This window comes from Benincasa hispida, chromosome 1 (assembly GCF_009727055.1).
Source record: "Benincasa hispida cultivar B227 chromosome 1, ASM972705v1, whole genome shotgun sequence".
Taxonomy (NCBI): Eukaryota; Viridiplantae; Streptophyta; class Magnoliopsida; order Cucurbitales; family Cucurbitaceae; genus Benincasa; species Benincasa hispida.
In genome coordinates, this window is record NC_052349.1 from 72,972,728 (window position 1) to 72,994,825 (window position 22,098).

The 22,098-nt window shown below is 31.5% G+C and overlaps 1 protein-coding gene across 1 annotated transcript; it reads right to left on the reverse strand.

The window, feature by feature from the left end:
* Positions 1–7,422: 7,422 nt before the first annotated feature.
* LOC120092170 lies at positions 7,423–8,175 on the reverse strand. The gene has a single exon (XM_039050403.1). The coding sequence runs from the start codon at positions 8,090–8,092 to the stop codon at positions 7,676–7,678; it is 417 nt and encodes a 138-aa protein (XP_038906331.1). The 5' UTR covers positions 8,093–8,175; the 3' UTR covers positions 7,423–7,675.
* Positions 8,176–22,098: the final 13,923 nt, after the last annotated feature.

The window sequence follows — 22,098 nt, forward strand, 5'->3', positions numbered from 1 at the left end:
AGGTTGGGGCCTTAAGCCTAAGTCAACGACAGAAGTAGCATCTCATCAACCGTCATCTACTCAAGGAACAGAGGCGGAATGGAGGAATTGAAAGCTAATTTCCAACAGTCTCATTCGAGGATTAAGGAACTTGAAGACGTTCAGAAAAAAATGCAAGAGGATCATGCAAGACAAAATGGAAGAAATGAAAAAATGATTGAAGACATGAACGATCACATAGAGAAGACCCATCAAATTAGGTATGATTACTACATTATTTAGTTTTTCTAATACGTTGCTATCCTACAGTTATGGTAACAAAGTTTAGTTATGCCTTAAGTAGCTTTATGAAAAATTAAAGAATTGTTGGCTATCCTGCAGTTATGGTAGCCAAAGCAATTGGATTTTGAAACGAATGCAATGAATGAATCATGGAACTTCTGCTCGCGATATCTAAGTGGGATTGAAACGAGATTCAATAGAGATTAACGAAATGATGATAACATTCCCGATCACGAGATATTTAGTAAATTTGAATTATTTAGGCAGAGGGTACGACCATTAAGGGCGTCAACTTAACGGACGCTATCAGTGGAGGAAAAGCGTATTGCACATTGCACATATAACTTAGTCGATCGTTCTTACCCATTTAATTAGTATGTCTAGCATCATATGTTGTAATTACAATCCAGCCCCACTCTAGAAGGTTCTTAACCACTAACAGGGGATGAAATCTGTGAGACGATTTTGGGTAGACGACCCGGATATTCAAAAGGCCTAGGTTGGGGCCTTAAGCCTAAGTCAAGAAGAAGTAGCATCTCATCAAGCTCGTCATCTACTCAAGGAACGGAGGCGGGAATGGAGGAATTGAAAGCTAATTTCCAACAGTCTCAGTCGAGGATTAAGGAACTTGAAGACGTTCAGAAAAAAATGCAAGAGGATCATGCAAGACAAATGGAAGAAATGAAAAAAATGATTGAAGACATGATACGATCACATAAGAGGAGACCCATCAAATTAGGTATGATTACTACATTATTTAGTTTTCTAATACGTTGCTATCCTAAAGTTATGGTAACAAATTTTAGTTATGACTTAAGTAGCTTTAATGAAAATTAAACAATTGTTGGGCTATCCTGCAGTTATGGTAGCCAAGTAATTGAATTTTGAAACGAATGCAATGAATGAATCATGGAACTTCTGCTCGCGATATCTAAGTTGGATTGAAACGAGATTCAATAGAGATTAACGAATGATGATAACATTCCCGATCACGAGATATTTAGTGAATTTGAAATTATTTAGGTAGAGGGTACGACCATTAGGGGCGCCAACTTTACGGACCGCTATCAGTGGAGGAAAAGCGTATTGCAACATTGAACATATAACTTTAGTCGCTCGTTCTTACCCATTTAATTAGTATGTCTAGCATCATATGTTGTAATTACGATCCAGCCTCACTCTAGAAGGTTCTTAATCACTAACAGGGGATGAAATCTGTGAGACGATTTTGGGTAGACGACCCGGATATTCAAAAGGCCTAGGTTGGGGCCTTAACCTAAGTCAAGAAAAAGTAGCATCTCATCAAGCTCGTCATCTACTCAAGGAACGAGGTGGGAATGGAGGAATTGAAAGCTAATTTCTAACAGTCTCAGTCGAGGATTAAGAACTTGAAGACGTTCAGAAAAAAATGCAAGAGAATCATGCAAGACAAATGGAAGAAATGAAAAAAATGATTGAAGACATGATACGATCACATAGAGGAGACCCATCAAATTAGGTATGATTACTACATTATTTAGTTTTCTAATACGTTGCTATCCTACAGTTATGGTAACAAAGTTTAGTTATGCCTTAAGTAGCTTTATGAAAATTAAAGAAATTGTTGGCTATCCTGCAGTTATGGTAGCCAAACAATGGATTTTGAAAACGAATGCAATGAATGAATCATGGAACTTCTGCTCACGATATCTAAGTGGATTGAAACGAGAATTCAATAGAGATTAACGAAATGATGATAACATTCCCGATCACGAGATATTTAGTGAATTTTGAATTATTTAGGTAGATGGTACGACCATTAGGGGCATCAACTTTACGGACGCTATCAGTGGAGGAAAAGCGTATTGCACATTGTACATACAACTTTAGTCGGTCGTTCTTACCCATTTAAATTAGTATGTCTACTAGCATCATATGTTGTAATTACAATCCAGCCCACTCTAGAAGGTTCTTAACCACTAACAGGGGATGAAATCTGTGAGACGATTTTGGGTAGACGACCCGGATATTCAAAAGGCCTAGGTTGGGGCCTTAAGCCTAAGTCAAGAAGAAGTAGCATCTCATCAAGCTCGTCATCTACTCAAGGAACGGAGGCGGGAATGGAGAATTTGAAAGCTAATTTCTATAACAGTCTCAGTCGAGGATTAAGGAACTTGAAGACGTTCAGAAAAAATGCAAGAGAATCATGCAAGACAAATGGAAGAAATGAAAAAAATGATTGAAGACATGAACCGATCACATAGAGGAGACCCATCAAATTAGGTATGATTACTACATTATTTTAGTTTTTCTAATACGTTTGCTATCCTACATGTTATGGTAACAAAGTTTAGTTATGCCTTAAGGTAGCTTTATTGAAAATTAAAGAATTGTTGGCTATCCTGCAGTAATGGTAGCCAAAAACAATTGGATTTTTGAAACGAATGCAATGAGAATGAATCATGGAACTTCTGCTCACGATATCTAAGTGGGATTGAAACGAGATTCAATTAGAGATTAACGAAATGATGATAACAATTCCCGATCACGAGATATTTAGTGAATTTGTAATATTTGTAGATGGAACGACCATTAGGGGCGTCAACTTACGACGCTATCAGTGGAGGAAAAGCGTATTGCCACATGTGTACATACAACTTAGTCGCTCGTTCTTACCCATTGATTAGATAAGTCTAGCATCATATGTTGTATTACAATTCCAGCCCCTATCTAGAAGGTTCTTAACCACAAACAGGGGATGAAATCTGTGAGACGATTTTGGGTAGACGACCCGGAATTCAAAAGGCCTAGGTTGGGGCCTTAAGCCTAAGTCAAGAAGAAGTAGCATCTCATCAAGCTCGTCATCTACTCAAGGAACGGAGGCGGGAAATGGAGGAATTGAAAGCTAATTTCCAACAGTCTCGTAAGTCGAGGATTAAGGAACTTTGAAAGACGTTCAAGAAAAATGCAAGAGGATCATGCAAGACAAATGGAAGAAATGAAAAAAAATGATTGAAGACATGATACGATCACATTAGAGGAGACCATCAAATTGAGGTATGATTAATACATTATTTAGTTTTCTAATACGTTGCTATCCTACAGTTATGGTAACAAAGTTTAGTTATGCCTTAAGTGGCTTATGAAAATTAAAGAATTGTTGGCTATCCTGTCAGTATGGTAGCCAAGCAATTAGATTTTGAAACGAATGCAATGAATGAATCATGGACTTCTGCTCACGATATCTAAAGTGGATTGAAACGAGATTCATATAGAGATTAAACGAAATGAATGATAAACATTCCCGATCACGAGATATTTCGTGAATTTGAAATTATTTAGGTAAGATGGTACGACCATATAGGGCGTCAACTTTACGGACGCTATCAGTGGAGGAAGCGTATTGCACATGTACATACAACTTTAGCGCTCGTTCTTACCATTTAAATTATATGTCTACAGTCATATGTTGTAATTAAAATCCAGCCCCACTCTAGAAGGTTCTAACCACTAACAGGGGATGAAATCTGTGAAGACGATTTGGGTAGACGACCCGGATATTCAAAAGCTAGGGGGGTTGGGCCTTAAGCCTAAGTCAAGAAGAAGTAGCATACTCATCAAGCTCGTCATCTACTCAGGAACGGAGGCGGGAATGGAGGAATGAAAGCTAATTTCCAACAGTCTCTAGTCGAGGATTAAGGAACTTGAAGACGTTCAGAAAAAATTGCAAGAGAATCATGCAAGACAAAATGGAAGAATGAAAAAAATATTGAAGACATGATACGATCACATAGACGAGACCCATCAAATAGTTATGATTACTACATTATTTAGTTTTCTAATACATTGCTATCCTACAGTTATGGTAACAAAAGTTTAGTTATGCCTTAAGTAGCTTTATGAAAATTAAAGAATTGTTGGCTATCCTGCAGTTATGGTAGCCAAGCAATTGGATTTTGAAAACGAATGCAATGAATGAATCATGACTTCTGCTCGCGATATCTAAGTGGGATTGAAACGAGATTCAATAGAGATTAACGAAATGATGATAACATTCCCGATCACGAGATATTTAGTGAATTTGAATTATTTAGGCAGAGGGTAACGACCATTAAGGGCGTCAACTTTACGGACGCTATCAGTGGAGGAAAAGCGTATTGCACATTGCACATATAAATTTAGTCGCGTCGTTCTTACCCATTTAATTAGTATTCTAGCATCAATGTTTGTAATTAACAACCAGCCCCACTCTAGAAGGTTCTTAACACTAACAGGGGATGAAATCTGTGAGACGATTTGGGTAGACGACCCGAATATCAAAAGGCCTAGGTTGGGGCCTTAAGCCTAAGTCAAGAAAAAGTAGCATCTCATCAGCTCGTCATCTACTCAAGGAACGGAGGCGGGAATGGAGGAATTGAAAGCTAAATTTCCAACAGTCTCAGTCGAGGATTAAGGAACTTGAAGACGTTCAGAAAAAAATGCAAGAGGATCATGCAAGACAAATGGAAGAAATGAAAAAAATGATTGAAGACATGATACGATCACATAGAGGAGACCATCAAATTAGGTATGATTACTACATTATTTAGTTTTCTAATCGTTGCTATCCTACAGTATGGTAACAAAGTTTAGTTATGCCTTAAGTAGCTTTATGAAAATTAAAGAATTGTACGCATCCTGCAGTTATGGTAGCCATGCAATTGGATTTTGATGTGTTTTTTGTTGCTATCTGTGGTATTTATGAATGTTTACGAAGTTCTAATTGTTTTGGGGTTCGGGGGGGGGGGGGGGTTGAATTTAAACCATTTTTGGGGACGAATTTGAGTTTTATGTGTGTTTGGTCATTGTTAACTCGTTTTGTGTATTTTTATGTTCGGGAGGTTCCATTTTATCGTGGGGGGTGGGTAGAGTTTCATTTAATACCTGTCTTGTCCTTGAACTTGGCTATTTATTGTATTTATGAATGTTTACGAAGTTTAATGTGTTTGTGGTGGGGGGAGGGTGAGAATAACCATTTTGGGGACGAATTTTGAGTTTTATGTGTGTTGGTCATTGTTTACTCGTTTTGTGTATTTTTGATGTTCAGAAGGTTCCATGTTTGTCGTGGGGGGTGGGTAGAGTTTCATTACACCCATCTTGTCCTCGAACTTGGCTTATTTTGTGTATTTATGAATGTTTACGAAAGTTTAATGTGTTGTGGGGGGGGGAGGGGAGGGAGAGGTGGTGTGAAGATAAACCATTTTGGGGACGAATTTGAGTTTTATGTGTGTTAGTCATTGTTTACTCGTTTTATATGTTTTTGATGTTCGAAAGGTTACATGTTTGTCATGGGGGTGGGTAGAGTTTCATTACCACCCATATTGAAGTTTGAACATGTTGTGGATGTTTATCGATATAACATTTCAATGTTTTTGTTTTATTGTAGAATGCTGTTCAGAGATGAGCTGGGACAATTGTTGAAGATGTTGTGTTCGAGACGTATTCTAGATGTTGTTTTGATTTTACTTCTTTTATGTATTTGTGATATGAATGTTTATCGACCTCGTTTGGATATTATAATTTCTAGTATCGACTTCGTTTGGATATTGTAATTTTTTATTTACTTGTTATAATATGGACTTCATTTTCGTTTTTTTAATTATGTTAATCTTTAGGTTTAATATGTTTTATAGGTTTTCAGATGTAATTTAAAAAAATTACAAACGATATATTAAATTTTAATACTGCCCACACATATAGGATCTCTCGACGCGGTTTGAGTTATGGTGGAACTCCCGATGCACAAACGACGTCGAGGGTTATGGGGGAGTTCCCGATGTCGTATATTAGGCGTCAGCAGTTCTAGGAACTCCTGACGTACTACATGTGCGTCGGGAGTTCCCCCATAACTCCCGATGCCATTTAGAAGTGCGTCGAGACGGGTTTCTCTCGACGACCATTTATTTTTCGGGAGAGGCTCTCCCGACGAATTTTTCACACTTTCCCGATGAAATGTGACGTCGGGAGAAGCCACATTTCTTGTAGTGATAAATGTTATATGATTCATGTTTAGTGGTGACAATTTCCCTTCTAACACTATCCAGTCTTCGTGATCCTTCGGGTTCACTACTATGTTACCGAGAGCCGACGAATTCTCTACCACGTTACTGTGATCCTTCAAGTTCATGACCATGTTTAGCTTCATGGACCGACGGATTCTCTACCATGTTTGTGTGCTTTCAAGTCACCAGATACGTGTTAGAATGAGTTTAATTGTTTACTAGATGGTCATCCATGTTTTCATGCTTCCAAGTGTTGATGAACTTATGTTTTTTGATGAATTTCAATATGTTTGTCCCACCACTATATATGCATTGTAGATATGTATGCATAGCCTGACCCCGGTAGTGAGGTTACTTACTGAGTATTTTATACTCATTGTTTACTATGTTATGTTTTTTAGGTAAGGGTAAGGACACACTGGCGAATGCCAGGAGGGATACGTGACCGTGCCATTGGGACTAGTCAGTGCTTCTGCTCATGTTTCTATGTTTTCATATTTTAAATCTAAGTTTTGCCTAGAATTTCGAAACTTTTAGTTTTTGCACTGTTGGATGTTTTAGATAAAATTTTTCAGTGTTGCTTTCTATTTTTTTTAAGGGTTCCTGATCAAAGATTTTCAGTTATTTAGTTTAATAAAAGTTATTTATTTTGTAAAATTTATTTGATTTTAGTCAATTTATAAAAAGGGTTGTTTTTAGATATATGCATACATGTAGTAATAGCGTAATACAAGTCCTAGGGAGTCGGGTCATCACAAATTTAATGAAATGAAAAGTTTAGCAGTTAAAATTGATATAACTTAAAAGTTTACAAAGGTTATTGATTGATCTTTTGCATCTCTCTCACATTTTTTATTTTTTTTTTTATTATTGTTAAATTTTTAAGAAGAAAAACTTAAGTGTTGTTTGACTCAGAGCAAGTTGCTTAGGTGTTGTTTGACTCAGAGCAAGTAATTAATTTTGAAAATAAGTCATTTTGACAAAAGATAAAGTGTTTGATAATCACTTAAAATTAAAGTATTTTAAACATCTTTTTTTAATCAAAATAGTTTAAATAAACATGATTTCTTAAAAATATTTTCCCATTAATCTTGGCTAATTTTTAATGGCACTTGATAGGAGAATCTTAGTAACACATTTGGAGGCAAGTATTATTTGATAGGGATCTCACTTAATAGTTTCTCCCAAAACTCAAAATATCATTTCTACAAAATTAATTTACAACCCTATATCCTAATTACACCAATTAAAGATATAATTTAATAATTCCCAAGAGAGGAAGGGGGAAAAAAAAGCAAAAGCAAAATTAAAAAATAAAAAATACTTATGAATATAATTTCAGAAATCCCTATAACTTCTTGAAGAAGACGAAGAGGAAAAAAAGGGGGGGAAATTCAATTGGCCACCATAGATGAACTAACTCGAGTTGCAGGAATCCGCATGAGTTCACAAGCCACATCTCCGAACTCAAGAACACCGCCATCGGAGCACCTCGAAAGCATCCGATTCGCTTCTTCTTTCGTCAATTTCACCGTAATTCTCACTACTTTCTTCTCTGTTTCCTCCTCTGTACTCCGCTCCTCTTTGTCAGTAATGGCTATTATCACCGGTTCCGTATCGGCAAACCTCACTCTCTTCTTCACTTTCTTAATCTCCGGCTGCGGCTGCGACGAAGACGGCGGCGGCGACTGCTTCTTCTTGCTCAGATCGTCTCTATATACATAAGTGGTCTTCTTCGTTCGTCTGCAGCGATTACTGATTTCAACCGCTTGCAGCTTTTTGTTCAAGCTTAAAATGAAGTTGCTGATCATGGTTTTTCAGATCTAATAGAGAAAGAAAGAGAGATGAGACTATGGAGGGAGATTGTGCGATGAAAACAGAGAGGGGAAAATGAACTATTTATAGAGGAGGAAGATGCTTGAAAATTCAAAGCCATGTTATTTACCAATTGAATGAAATTAAGACCGGTAAGTATTTCCTTTTTCTTTTTCTCTTTCTTTTTTTATTTTTGGTTTTTGAAAATTAAGTCCTATTTTTGTTTTGTTTTTTTTTAATTTCTTACCTTGATTTGTATATTTATCAAGTAAAAATTTAAATTTTAAGTGAACTTTAAAAAAGAAAAATATTTTTATAAAAATTAGTTTTTTAAATTTGGTTTAATAATTTGGTGGTTGAAAATTAAGCTTATATATAAATGCTTATTTAATTTCTAAATTTTTTTACTTTGTTATCTACTATCTACTGATGTTTTCAAAAACCAAACAAGTTTTGAAATTATGAAAACCATGTTTTTAAAAAATTGTTTTTGTTTTTGTTTTTTTAAATTGATTTAAGAATTCAATAAAAGCAAAATCAAAACCAAATTGAGAGGAAATAGGGTTAATTTTCAAAAAGAAAAAACTAAAAATTAGAACCTTCTTTGGTAACTATTTCGTTTTTTTTTTTTTTTGAAAATAAACCTATTTTTTCCATATTTCTACAATGATTTACATTTTCTTGGTTGAATCTTAATCAAATTACAAAATAAAAACAAAATTTTGAAAGCTACTTTTTTTAGTTAAAAATTTGGTATGGTTTTTAATTATTGTAAAACATAGGTAATAAATGAAGAAATTTAGAGGTAAAAGTAATCTACATAAGCTTAATTTTCAAAAACAAAAAAAAAAAACAAAAACAAACAACCAATTCGATTATTTTTAAAATAATTAATATAAATAGATAATGAAGAAAGTTAAGGTAGAAAAAGTATTTATGAGGTGAATTTTGAAAAAGAAAAATAAAAAAAATAATTACCAACGTGCCTTAGTTTTATATTTTGTTCTCACTTTTCAATTAATATAAAAAAAAATGTTTTCTTTGAATTTTTCCTTCCCATATCAATATTTTGAAGTTCCATTATTAGATTCTTTATATATATATATATATATATTTTTATCATTTCGGCATTCATTGGTTTTTTCTTTACTTACCGTCGACAGAAAACTTTTGACTACACAAGTTCCACGTTAGAAAATGGGGTTATTTAGATAGGGGATGGTTTTGAAATTTGATCGGAGAAAGGGGTGGTTTTCAACTTATTTAGGAAAAAGGGTTGTTTTGTTGTCTCTGTCCGAATACGTCTCTTGAAGAAACGTATTTTGTATTATTTTATTAATTTTTTAGCCCATACGCCGCATTTAAAATAAAATAAAATAAAATATACTCGGTCTTTCGAAAATATTTTATTATTTTTTCTCCCGTACGCCACATTAATGCGTCTGTTGAACACGATCGTTTAGTAAATTACTATGCGATCGTTTAGTAAATTATACACGATCATTTAGTAATTTATACACAATCGCTTAGTAAATTATACACGATCGCTTAATAATTTATACACGATCACTTAGTAATTTATACACGATCACTTAGTAATTTATACATGATCGCTTAATAATTTATAAAAAGTTAATAGTTAAGAGTTTAGAAACATATAAAAAATCATTAATAAAAATAATATAATATGTTCCTAATGGCTATTAATGTAAAATTATTAATATGTTCCTAATGCCTATTATTTTAGTAAAAGAGGATATTACATAGTAAAAAAATATTTATAATTTTATATTGACTTTTTTTTTATACCGTGTCTCTGAGAAAACTCTACAATCAAGTGTATATAGTTATTTACCCATTATTTGGAATGATGTATTCATTATTGAATATTGAATGTTAATGTTATTGTTAGTAATATTGTGTTGTTGTAAATTTTCTGATGATTAAAGAACAAAGATTTATGTCAATATAAAAGAATATTTATCAAGGATTTATGTTCAAATGATGATGCATGTCTTAATATTTTGTTTGTTTATTAAAAAAAAATCCTTTATTTGTACATATTAAAAAAAATAGTAATAACACATTCATATTGTTGGCCTAATATATACTTCCAAATATTTACCTCATTATTGTTGTTTTCATTATGAAAATACTAATAGCTAAAATTTAACTTCTGATTATTGTAGATGAAATGACAACTATTCTGTAATCAGAGCACTTACGCATGTTCTAGTACAGTATAGACACATACTCAATAGATATATACCTAACCAGGTAATATTTTATTCATTCATATCATATATTCATAATGTTTCAATCTTCTGGTTAATTCATTTTTTTTACACATATGCATGCAGATTATTTGGGAGTCATATAATCATCTGATCCAACTATTGCCGTCATACTATCTTGATGGCAATGAGATATGGACGTCCAGATGTCCGCTCATATGCTTCTTCGTTGTGGAATGGCATCACCCAGATCGTGTGATGTGTCAATTTGGGATGTTGTAACAAATTCCCGAACCTTGCAACACGGACACCCGACTTTATTCACACGATCTATGGGGAAGGCATGAGCGAGACTGGATTGCATATCTGGCTCTTCAAATTACAATCTGGAAAAATCGACACAGTTTGGTTGTTAATGAACCTTTTATTAATAACGGTGTAGGTACCGAGTCTGGATATATTGAATGGTATTCCACCGTGAGCATGGTAGGAGCATCCTATCACTTGTTGGTATGCGTTTATTGTTTACTATGCTTGTTTGATCTTATTTCTTCATTGCACACCAAAATAAATTTTAAAGTCATTAATTTGTTATTCAATTCTTTTCCAGGCCAAGCTTCCAAATTTGTCAATATCTGCTCAAAGAGCCTTGCGTAGACTCACCTCGATATATCGAGTGCGATATTTCAATGGTGATGTTCCAATGGAAGAACAAGGTGATCCAGTAAGACATGAGGATGTTCATATTCAACCTAATGTTCGGAATGAATATCCAACAACGTCAGTCGATCAGTACACTTCCATGATGTCCTCTCCCTCAACATTTGGTTTTTTTCCAACAACCTTCAGTACACTAAGCATGGAAGAAGGACAAACTTCACATGTCCATCCAAATGTCCATGACCAGTATGTTACATATCGACAATGTAGTGAGGGTATACACTTTCTAGAGGAAAGTCAACCACAAGGTGTAAGAGGACGTGACGATCGTGGACACTATATCACTCAACATGATCGATCTAGGCGTAATAGAGGATCTTCTTCCGGTCATGAATAAAGAACATTGTACATATGATTAAATTTATTAATGAAATTCAATTACAAAAATGCACTTGAAATTCAATTAATTACAATATTCAAAAGTTAATATCTATATTTTTGCATAAGTTTCTAACAATTTTAAACAAAAAAAATAATTTGAAATTAAAAATTAATATCGAGTATATCAAATAAATCATAGCTATTTCTTAATCTCAAAATAGCAATATTACTATCAAAGCAATCATAGATATTACTATGCGATCGGATAGATATTACTAAGCGATCGGAGAGAATATTAAGCGATCGGTTGGATATTATTAAGCGATCTGAGAGAATACTAAGTGATCAGATAGATATTACTAAGCGATCGGAGAGAATACTAAGCGATCGGATAGATATTACTAAGCGATCGGAGAGAATACTAAGCAATCGTTTGGCTAATACTAAGCGATCGTTTAGATATTCATTACGCGATCGCGTACTAATTTATAAAGCAATCGTTTGACTAATACTAAACGATCCCTTAAGTTTTGTTATTCGATCGTTTAGATAATACTAAGCAACCGTTTAGATTTTGTTAAGCGATAGTTTAGATAATAATAAGCGATCGTTTAGCTAATTGTTCCGCGATCGTTTCGATATCCATTATGCGATCGTTTGACTAATAATAAGCGATAGTTTAGATAATACTAAGCGATTGTTTAGCTAACTGTTAGCGATCGTTTAGATATTCATTACGTGATCGTGTACTAATTTATAATACTAAGCGATCGTTTAGCTAATACTAAGCGATCGTTTAGATAATACTAAGCGATCGTTTACCTAATTGTTACGCGACCGTTTAGTTTTCGTTTAGATAAATTTGTGCTAAATTTGTAGAATACAATCGGTGTTGTACATTTAACTAAGCAAACAAATAACTAAGCGATCGTTTAGATAAATTTGTGCGAAAATTACATATTGTACAGTACAATTGGTGTTGTACAAAATATAAATAACTAGGCGATCATTTAGATAAATTTAGATTACTGTTATATCATTTCTGACTTTTAGACCTTTCATATGACTACCAACAGAATTTCTTCCGGACTCTTCCCAATCCCCACCAAATCGTACAAAGATGCAAAGTAACGCCATTGATCTACAATTGGATAAATAAATTATTGATAAGTGAACGATCGTGTATAAATTACTAAGCAATCGTGTATAATTTACTAAGCCTTGAAAATAAATTTTAATTTAATCTAGGACAAGTTTGATGGAAGCTTAATTTATTTAATTGGGATTAGAACTATGTACTCCGCACTTAACTTATGATTACAAGTAATGATATTAAATTTTTATAAGGTAAATCAACATTTTTATTATATCATAATAAGTTAATGAAACATAAAGGTTTAATAAAATGTCTAAATAGAATATAAATACTAAACGTGTTAATTGGTCCAAAAAACATAAATATTTATTTATTTATTATTTATATTTTTTATAATTTTATAAATTTTTCAAAATACCCATGACATGGATATACTGTTGTTATTTTTTTTTTTACCGATTGAGGTCCATAATTTTTAAATTCTTGCTTAATAGATTTCTTAACAAAAGTTTTTTTGAAATAGGCACCAAACATTCAATTTTGTGTGTAATATGTCTTGTGTAATTAGGTCTATCAATTTCCATAAATATTATATAGGTTAAAGAATCATTAGATATAACAAGATTGAAAGTTTATTTTTTTATCATTTTTATTTTTGTAAGTGAAGAATGAAATGTCCCATGACAAATCACCCCAGGTTTGAAATCTAATTTCTATTTGAATCTTTGGTTTTCAAAATGTTACATATTTAGTCTTTGAATTTTGAATTTAGTTTCAATTGAGTCCCTAAGTTTTAAAATGTTACAATTTTACCCTTAAATTTGAGATTTGTTTGATTTTGGTCTTTAGATTTCAAGAATTTACAATTTTAACCTCAAGTTTTTCATTAAATACTCAATTTCAAATATTGACATCAATGTCTATTAATTAATTCAAAAATATTTATAAAGTAGAATTTTAAATAATGAAAAATAGTGAAATTTAATTAATTATAATTTATTAACATGCATTAACACTGGAGATTGAAAATAAGAATTTAGTGAAATTGTGGTTAAAAATATAAATCTTGAAATTATGAGGCCAAATTCAAACAAAACTCAAATGTAAGGATAAAATTTCAAACATTTTGAAGCCTATGGACTATATTGAAACCAAACTCAAAATTTAATGATTAAATGTGTAACATTTTGAAACCTAAAAATCAAATAATTATTATAATTATTGAACTTGCGTAAAAACGTTGTAATGGTCTTTATATTTACATTTTCGTGCTGCATTTAACATAACATTATAGGTAATTTTTTTCCAGCACAAAACAAACCAATTTTGGTACTAAGGGTCAAGAAATAGAACTTCAACCTTGAAGAACAAAATAGGTTTTATGCAAAATTCAGAAATAGAACCATTAATTAAATAAAAACAAGATTAAAGCAAGTGTGAAAGTTAAAAGATCCCAAAACCAAAAATTTAAGACATTAATTGAAATATGCATAAACTGAATTGAATTTCTAAAAATATGGTTTAATGCAAATTTTAGAAATAGAACGATTGATTATATAAAAATAAGTGTGAAAAGTTAAAAGATCCCAAACCAAAATTTAAGACATTAATTAAAATATACAAAAATTTAGTTGAATATAATTTTGAAGAATTATCACTTTCAAATATAGGTTTGAAAATCAACATGTTAATAAGGAAAAAAACAAAGACAAACAAAGAAGTATTAATTGGGTCAAGTAATTTGTATTTGTAGTGTACATTCCATAGTCTTTATATAGGACCCATGACTAAAACTTCCTCAAGAAAAGGAAAGCCTTTTGGTTTTGACTCTTGTAGTCTCTTTGTTTATTTAAAGGATACCAAAACAAGTAACTCTAGCCTCTAGGGAGTGGGACCCAATTTTGTATGCCAAAAATACCCATGTTTGAATTGGTCCATACTTTTTTATCATAGGGGTAAAGTGGGTATTATTATGTACTAAATATAACTTTGGTTAGTAACATGAGCATCGTATTCATCAACACGTTAAGACATATATCCTTAACTAAAAAGTTATAGGTTCGAATTTTCAACCTTTACTTGAAGCAATATATATATATAGGTAGAATACTTTATGCGTTACCTACAATATTGCACGGGTTGATACGCACAACATCCAGTATCCATCATTACAACTAGGACTACTGGGGTATCTAATCCCATTCTTTCCCTGACTTTCGTTTCTCAGTGTCAGTGTCGGCCCAATAGAGTGATTTCGCCATTAGTGTTCTTTCTGATCTCTACGCATATATATATATGTATGTATGTATGCATGCATGCATGTAAATACGGAAAAATGTATTTTATTGAGTAATGTTTTTAAATTATTAGTAGTTACATAAAGTTTTTTTTTTTTAAAAAAATTATTATTATTATATGAACATTTTAATTAGAGTGATTGTTGTCAAGTATAGGCCACCATGACGATGATACACAAAAACTATTGTCAAATTAGATACCTGAATAAAAAAATGGACGATAAGTTATCATTCAATAGTGATTCAAGAAGAAGGGTTGATCAAACTTATTTTTCGAGGAAGAACTCATAATATGTTAAACTAAGTTATTATATTATATGAATTGAATTAAAAGGTATAAATCATTGTAAAAATTTCACCGAAAGATTTTTTATATCTTATTCTCTAATTCAATTGTATGAATGATTTTTTTTCCAACTGTGAGACAACCAATGTGATGGAAAAAAAATGTGTTTAGCATCGAGGAAAAAGTTTTATTTAAAGGAAGGTTAATTGAAAGGGATGAAAGACATTGCAGAAGGAAAAAAAAAGTGGAAAAAATATTTATGGGATGGGAAATGCTATAAAACCTTTCTTCTAACTTAAGATAAATTAATGAAAAATGAGATGTTTTTTTTTCCATAATCGTGCATTAAAACAAGAAGAAAAAAAAAAGATTTGTATCAAAGTCATTGAAACTCTTGCATTTTTACAATATATATAATAAAAAAACACCATAGTTGAAAATATAAGTAAGAAGAAAATTTTAAAATTAATGTAAAATATCATGAAGTTGAAAAGTGATGGGAAATGAAAAATATTCAATCGTACACTATTCAATATCTTATCACGAGGGGGAAAGCACACCAATTTGACCACAATATTTCCAGGTTTAGTACAATTTTTATATGAAAAACACAAACTCAATGGGGAAAAAAAACACAAATTGAAAAAATATGTGTGGATTTTTGTGGACGACCGTCTTAATACCTAATTAGCATGAAAAATTCTATTGAAATGAAATATATTTTTTAATCTTAAAAAAATATTATAAGAAAAGCAATTAATCTAGATCGACAGAAGTAAAAAACTCGATCACATCTTAATTATATTTTATATCGCTTTAATTAAATTATAAAACAGACCTAGAAAAAGAAAACTAATCATTATTTTTATTAAAAGTACACAAACAAAAGTTTTCAAATAAGGAAGAAATTAAAAAAAAAAAAAAAAAAAAAAAAACTTATCATTATTTTTATTAAAAGTACACAAACAAAAGTTTTCAAATAAGGAAGAAATTAAAAAAAAAAAAAAAAAAAAAACTTGATCATCCATAATCTATTTAAAATATTATTAAAAAGAGGAAAGATATTTTTGGAGAAAAGAATCCAAAGTAAAGTCAATAGTAATGTAATGTAGTTGATGGTGATGGCATAAGTGTCATGACCAAGTCTTGAAAAAAAATTACATAATTGAAATTGAAATTGAAATTGATTTTTATTTTTATTCATTTTTATTGGAAAATGGATTGAGGTTAAGATGATAATTCTACAATTACACGGTTTTATTTTGGAAATATATGTTGAAGCCTAAATCAAATCATCAGTCATAATAGAGAGAGACCGAGTCAATTTGGAATTTGGACTGAGTTTTAATCTTAAACAATGTCAATTCGACATGTCGTCTAATGTTGAATTCACGTCGACATCCTTTCAAATTTCTCTCAATGTTGTTGAGCCAATTGATAGATAAGTTTTTATTGTCAAATTTTATGTGAGAGATTACCTCGACAAAAGGCAAATTATTTCAAATTATTAAAAATATTTATAAGATATAGCAAAATTTTAGAACTATCAATGATAGACATATCAATATCATTGATAGTCATTGATAAAATTCTATCAGTGTTTATCAGCGTCTATCATTGATATTTCTAAAATTTTGTTATATTTTATAAATATTTTAGTTTATTTTTCTACGTTTAAAAATAGCCCTCAAGAAAATTTAGAATTTGTTATTTTTTTTAATTGAATGTGAAGTGGAATAATCAAACCTCTAACATCGACGTCGATAGTGACAAAAATTTTGAAGTTTCACATATTTTCATTTATTCACAAAATTAAACAACTAATTGGTTTTTTTTTTTAAAAAAATCTTATTGAAAAAAAAAAACAAATAAAAATATGTGATTTATTCTCAAAATTAGACCTTTTCCTATTTAAAGAAGTGAAGATTATTTAAAATTAGTTGATGAAATTTTAATGGTGGTTTGATTACACCATCGTTGATATTGTTTATCGTCATATATCAACAAAATATAAGCAATATTCATATGAGAAATGTCGAGGTGGGCAAAAAATTCAATAAAAGTTATTAGATAATATGAAAGTTGATGTTTGGAAAAGAAAAAAAAAGAACGGAATGTTGATAAAAAAATTATTTGAATTAATTAACTTGGTTTTCGGGTTGTTTTCAAATTCAAAAAAATTAGTCAATTTATTTATAAATATAATACAATGTTACTGTTTATCATTGCTAAGCAGTGATAAACACATAGACATATATCAGTTTATATCATCGATATTAATAGATATCTATCACTATATTTTCAACAACTTTGATTTAAAATAATTACTCTTGATTATAATTATAAATTAATTATGATAATTGTTTATTATAATAAGGGTATAGAGATTTGAATCAAAGACCTCTTTGTCGCCTATAAAATTCATATGTCAGCTAAGCTATACTCACTTCATGATATTAATATTGTATATACAAATAAATATTACAAACTTGAAAAGACATCATGTCCGAACATATACAACTTCACAAAATTGCATTCAATTTTAAAATATAATTATACAATTTAAAAATTATATTAAAATGGGAGGTCGGAAGGGAGAGGAGAGGAGAGGGGGCTTGACTCAAGATAGAAATAAAAAGAGAACATTATTGAGATTGTTGATACCAAAAGTCATACCAATGGTAAATTTGTATTTGCTTTCAATGAGAATAACTTGATATCCTGCAAAAGTGTAAGTAAAGCTAACACCGGTGTGGTGTTAAGCCAAATTCACTCTGATACTCAAGTTAGAATCGAGTTTGAATTTAATTCAACTGGTAAAAACTTGTATGAGTTGAAAAGTATACCCCTCTTTGACCGTGCCTCCACAATCATATAGGTCGTTCATGTGATAACTGAAACTAGCTTGCCTCTTCAGCTTCCAAGCTATTGCCGATCATTAACTCGTCCGTTTTCCTTTTGAATCATCACTATCCGAGCCATCACACATTTCAATACTTAATGTGCTCGACTCTTGGATGGAATTATGATGCTCGATTCACCAATTGCCTTCCTAGCTCGAGCTATTTATCGAGTTTGACTTGCTTTTCTTAGCTTCAATCTTGCAGCTCGACTCGTTCTCTTAACTCGATTTACATTAATAGCTCAAATGAGTCAAGCTAATTAAAGTATTTTCTCAGCTCAACTACCTTTATCCAAACATTTGATTTAATTAAGTTAACGAGGTTTAATTTCACATTCCACATAGATTTCTGAACGTTGTTTAGTATCAACATGATATTTCTTCAACATGCTAGAACAACAATATAACACTTTTACATAAATAAGGTAAGATTGGGCAGTGACAAAAATAATTTTTTACGTGAAAAAATATGTTGTAAATTTCCAAGGTTTGGATTATTTAATAGTATCTTTCCCCCTTGTTTGAGGCTTAAAAAATGGTTTATTTAAGTTCTCAGTTTAATGTTATTGTAGTTAACCAAAGCGGACGTGAAATATTTTCTATTAAAAACAATATTTGTTTGTTTTTTAAATTTAAAAAATAAATAAATAAAAAAATTCCCTCTCTGTTCATCTCCTTCTCCCTCGACGTAGAGTGTGAAGGAAGAAGGAGACGATAGACGATACTTGTGGGTGGCAACAACTACAAATGGGAACGATAGAGGGAGAAAAAAATAAGAAGTAAATAAAATAGAAAGAAGGATAAAAAAGCGTAATCTTTTTACTTTTTAAATAAAGTTTTGAGAATAAAGTAAAATCTTTTAAAATAAGAGTTCCTAAAATATAACTATTCAAAATTTTGGGATGGAAACAACAAAAATTGTATGAAAATTTATAAACCAAATTCAATTAAACTTTCCTAACCTAATCTCCGTTTGATAACCATTTCGTTTTTTAAAATTAAGTCTATGGATATTACTTCCACTTTCAAATTTATTTATTTATCATCTACTTTTCATCAATGGTTTAAAAAACCATGCTAAATTTTAAAAACTAAAAAAAATAGTTTTCAAAAAGTTACTTTTATTTTTGGAATTTGGTCAAGAATTCTATTGTTATACTTAAAAAAGATCCAAATCATTATAAGAAAAGTAGATGATATAAATTTAATTTTAAAAAACAAAAACAAATATCCAAATGGAATAACTTAAGAGTAAATGATTTTTCATTTTTGTATGGCTGCTTCCAGTAAGTTTTCCCAAACGACTTTTCTTGTTTTCTTTAATTGAACATAACCTTTTTTTTTTTCCTCGTCCAAAATAACGAGCTCTTTGAAAAACGGGTTTGAAATGCATAACTTGGAAGTAGAAACGAAATTTGACCAAAGTATGAGTGCATAACTAATTGATTTTTCATTTAAAAAAAAACAGAAAAAAACACTAATAGATTTTCAAAGATAAATAAATAAGTAAATACTTATAGGTTAAACTATCCTTTTGAAACTTATTGAAATCCCAATGAACACTTCATATGATCCAACTTCAATGGAGGAAATACATGTCAATTATATTAGATCTAGTCTCACTTCACTTCATTCTTTACAACTAATTGATATAATTAACGGGGGAAAAACCTCCCACTTCTACGGTAAGAATAAACAAAAATATAAGATAGAAATTACAAGAAAACAATAACACTGGAAACACAAGAATTTACATAGAAAACTCCCAACTTGGAGAAAAGCTACGACCCACCAGAAAGAAGTTCACTATGTGAAAAATTGTTACAATCACGTAGAACAATTCTCTCTTACGATCCCAATTACAAGTACACTCTCTTAAAGCTTTTATACTACTCACACCATTTTCCTATTCTCAAACTAGGGAATACATAAAGAGAATTTAACTAGAGTTAACACACGCAAGCTTAAAGTGTTTCTAATAGGGATAACTTGAAACCAAGGGCATGAACTCCTTTTATTGGAGTCCATCCTCATTCTTCAATTTAACCGATGTGGGACAAACTGCATTTCTAGAAACATAAGAAAAACATTTTCATTGAGTAATATTAGTCTATACAACACTGTGCATAAGCAAAGGTGTCTTACGACTTGAACCTTTACGTAGTGTAGATGATTCATAATATACTAGAGTAACTCATAGTTTCGAACTCTATTTCTAACAACATCTCACACACAATATCATTAGGGTGTAGTTCGAAAAGCCAATGTTTTAAAGCCCAGCACATGTATCCTGGTTTAGTGAACACTCTAGAGAGTTTACCTAAAAACAATTTAGGTGATTCTATCAAGAGTGTTTTTGTAGCTAAGTACCCATTTGACATCAAGTATAGATCTCATGAAAAACTAATTTCAACCTTTTTTATGCTTCAAGATATCATGCTTAGACTCTAGGTTATAGGAAGGGAACTTTATGTTTGTTTTGGCATGATTCACTATATATCACTTGTGATCAGTTATTACACGATGAACCTGCTTCTTGGGATCTTTAGTCTAGAGGTTAGATTTTTCTTACAATGATTCATCTTTCTATAGGCATGAGTCCCATCCTTTTTGAGGTTTTGAAAACCTTCTCTCTGGTTAGTCCTTTCATGAAAGGATTTGCCAAATTTTCATCAGTTCGTATATAATCCATTCTAATTGCACCAGTAGTGAGGAACTCTCTAATGTATAGTGCTTACAATGTATTTTTTGTTTCTTTCCGTTGTAGTAATGGTTCTGAACTTTTGTGATTGCTGCAGTACTATCACAATGGATCAATATAACTGGTATCGGCTTTTTCCATAGGGGAATCTCTGACAGCAAAGTCAGCCTACTTCTTCACTAGCTATTGTTAGTGCTATCATTTCTGCCTCTGTTTCTTGGACTTCCAAGAGACAATTCCGCCTACTATATTAGAGATATAGCTACATGTAGCCTTTGAATCATCCGAGAGGGAGTTTCAGTCAGAATCTTGAATCCTTCCAGGAAAGCAGGAAAGGTTTTGAGTTTTCTTCAAGTACCTCATAACACTTTCTATAGCATTCCAATGCTCTAGACTAGGTTTGCTTGTAAACCTACAAGGTAATCCTACAACATGAGCTATATCAGGCCTAGTGCAGTCAGTAGTGTATCTAAGACTGTCTATGTCACATCCCCTCCTAGATTACCCTATTAATCTATTAGACAATGTGACGACATCAGTTATCAACCCTTTTGTGGTACTTACTGTCTAACCATTATCCTAAACCTACTTAGAGAACCTTGGAATATAACAACAGTTTAAGAAACATAATCTTAGATAACTCAGCCAGGGTTAAACATAAAACATTATTGCATTATTCACAAATACAGAGTTCAGTGGGTCCCGATAGCTAGCCCTTGTCCTTAATATGTTCAACACGTATGTACAAACATTTACATGTAGACACCTAAACTTTTCTAAAAACTAGAGTCTTTGAGTGGCAGAGCAGTAGTGCAGTTAACCTTTGTGGAATTGATCACTACTTGAGGAAGAAAATATTTAAAACGAGTGAGCTACTAGCCCAGTAAGTGACTATTAAATCATAAACATCATGCTTAAAAACTGGAATACTGCCAAGCAAACTCATATTTAGAACTTCCAAACATAGCATAGCTTAAAACATAGTTTAACATAATCCTTCGTTGAGAGAGTACATTTTTGCTCAATCCCGCAACACAAACCTTAGTTGATGTGGAGTATTCTCAACACAACCAACGTCAATTCTACCTACGTGTACGTGGTTATAACAAAGTACTGTCATACCTTAGGTACTACTGCCTAGATACCTTCTTATTGTCCTTCAGTATTAGGTTCTAATAATCATCATAAAACTCATACTTTAAAGTAAATCATACTTTGAAAGCATAACATCATAAATCATATGCTTAAATATCTTTACTATTGAGCATCAAATTCGAATGCATGCTTCTTGTATAATGAGTATTGAAATACTTAAGTCATGTTTTATAAACTTCTTTAAACTAGCATGCGTTAATGGCTTCAAGAAATATAGATTGCTTGGAAATCATCTTAAACATTCTTTTAACATAAGTAAGTATGAGCCTAAACATTTAAGTAAAGCATGT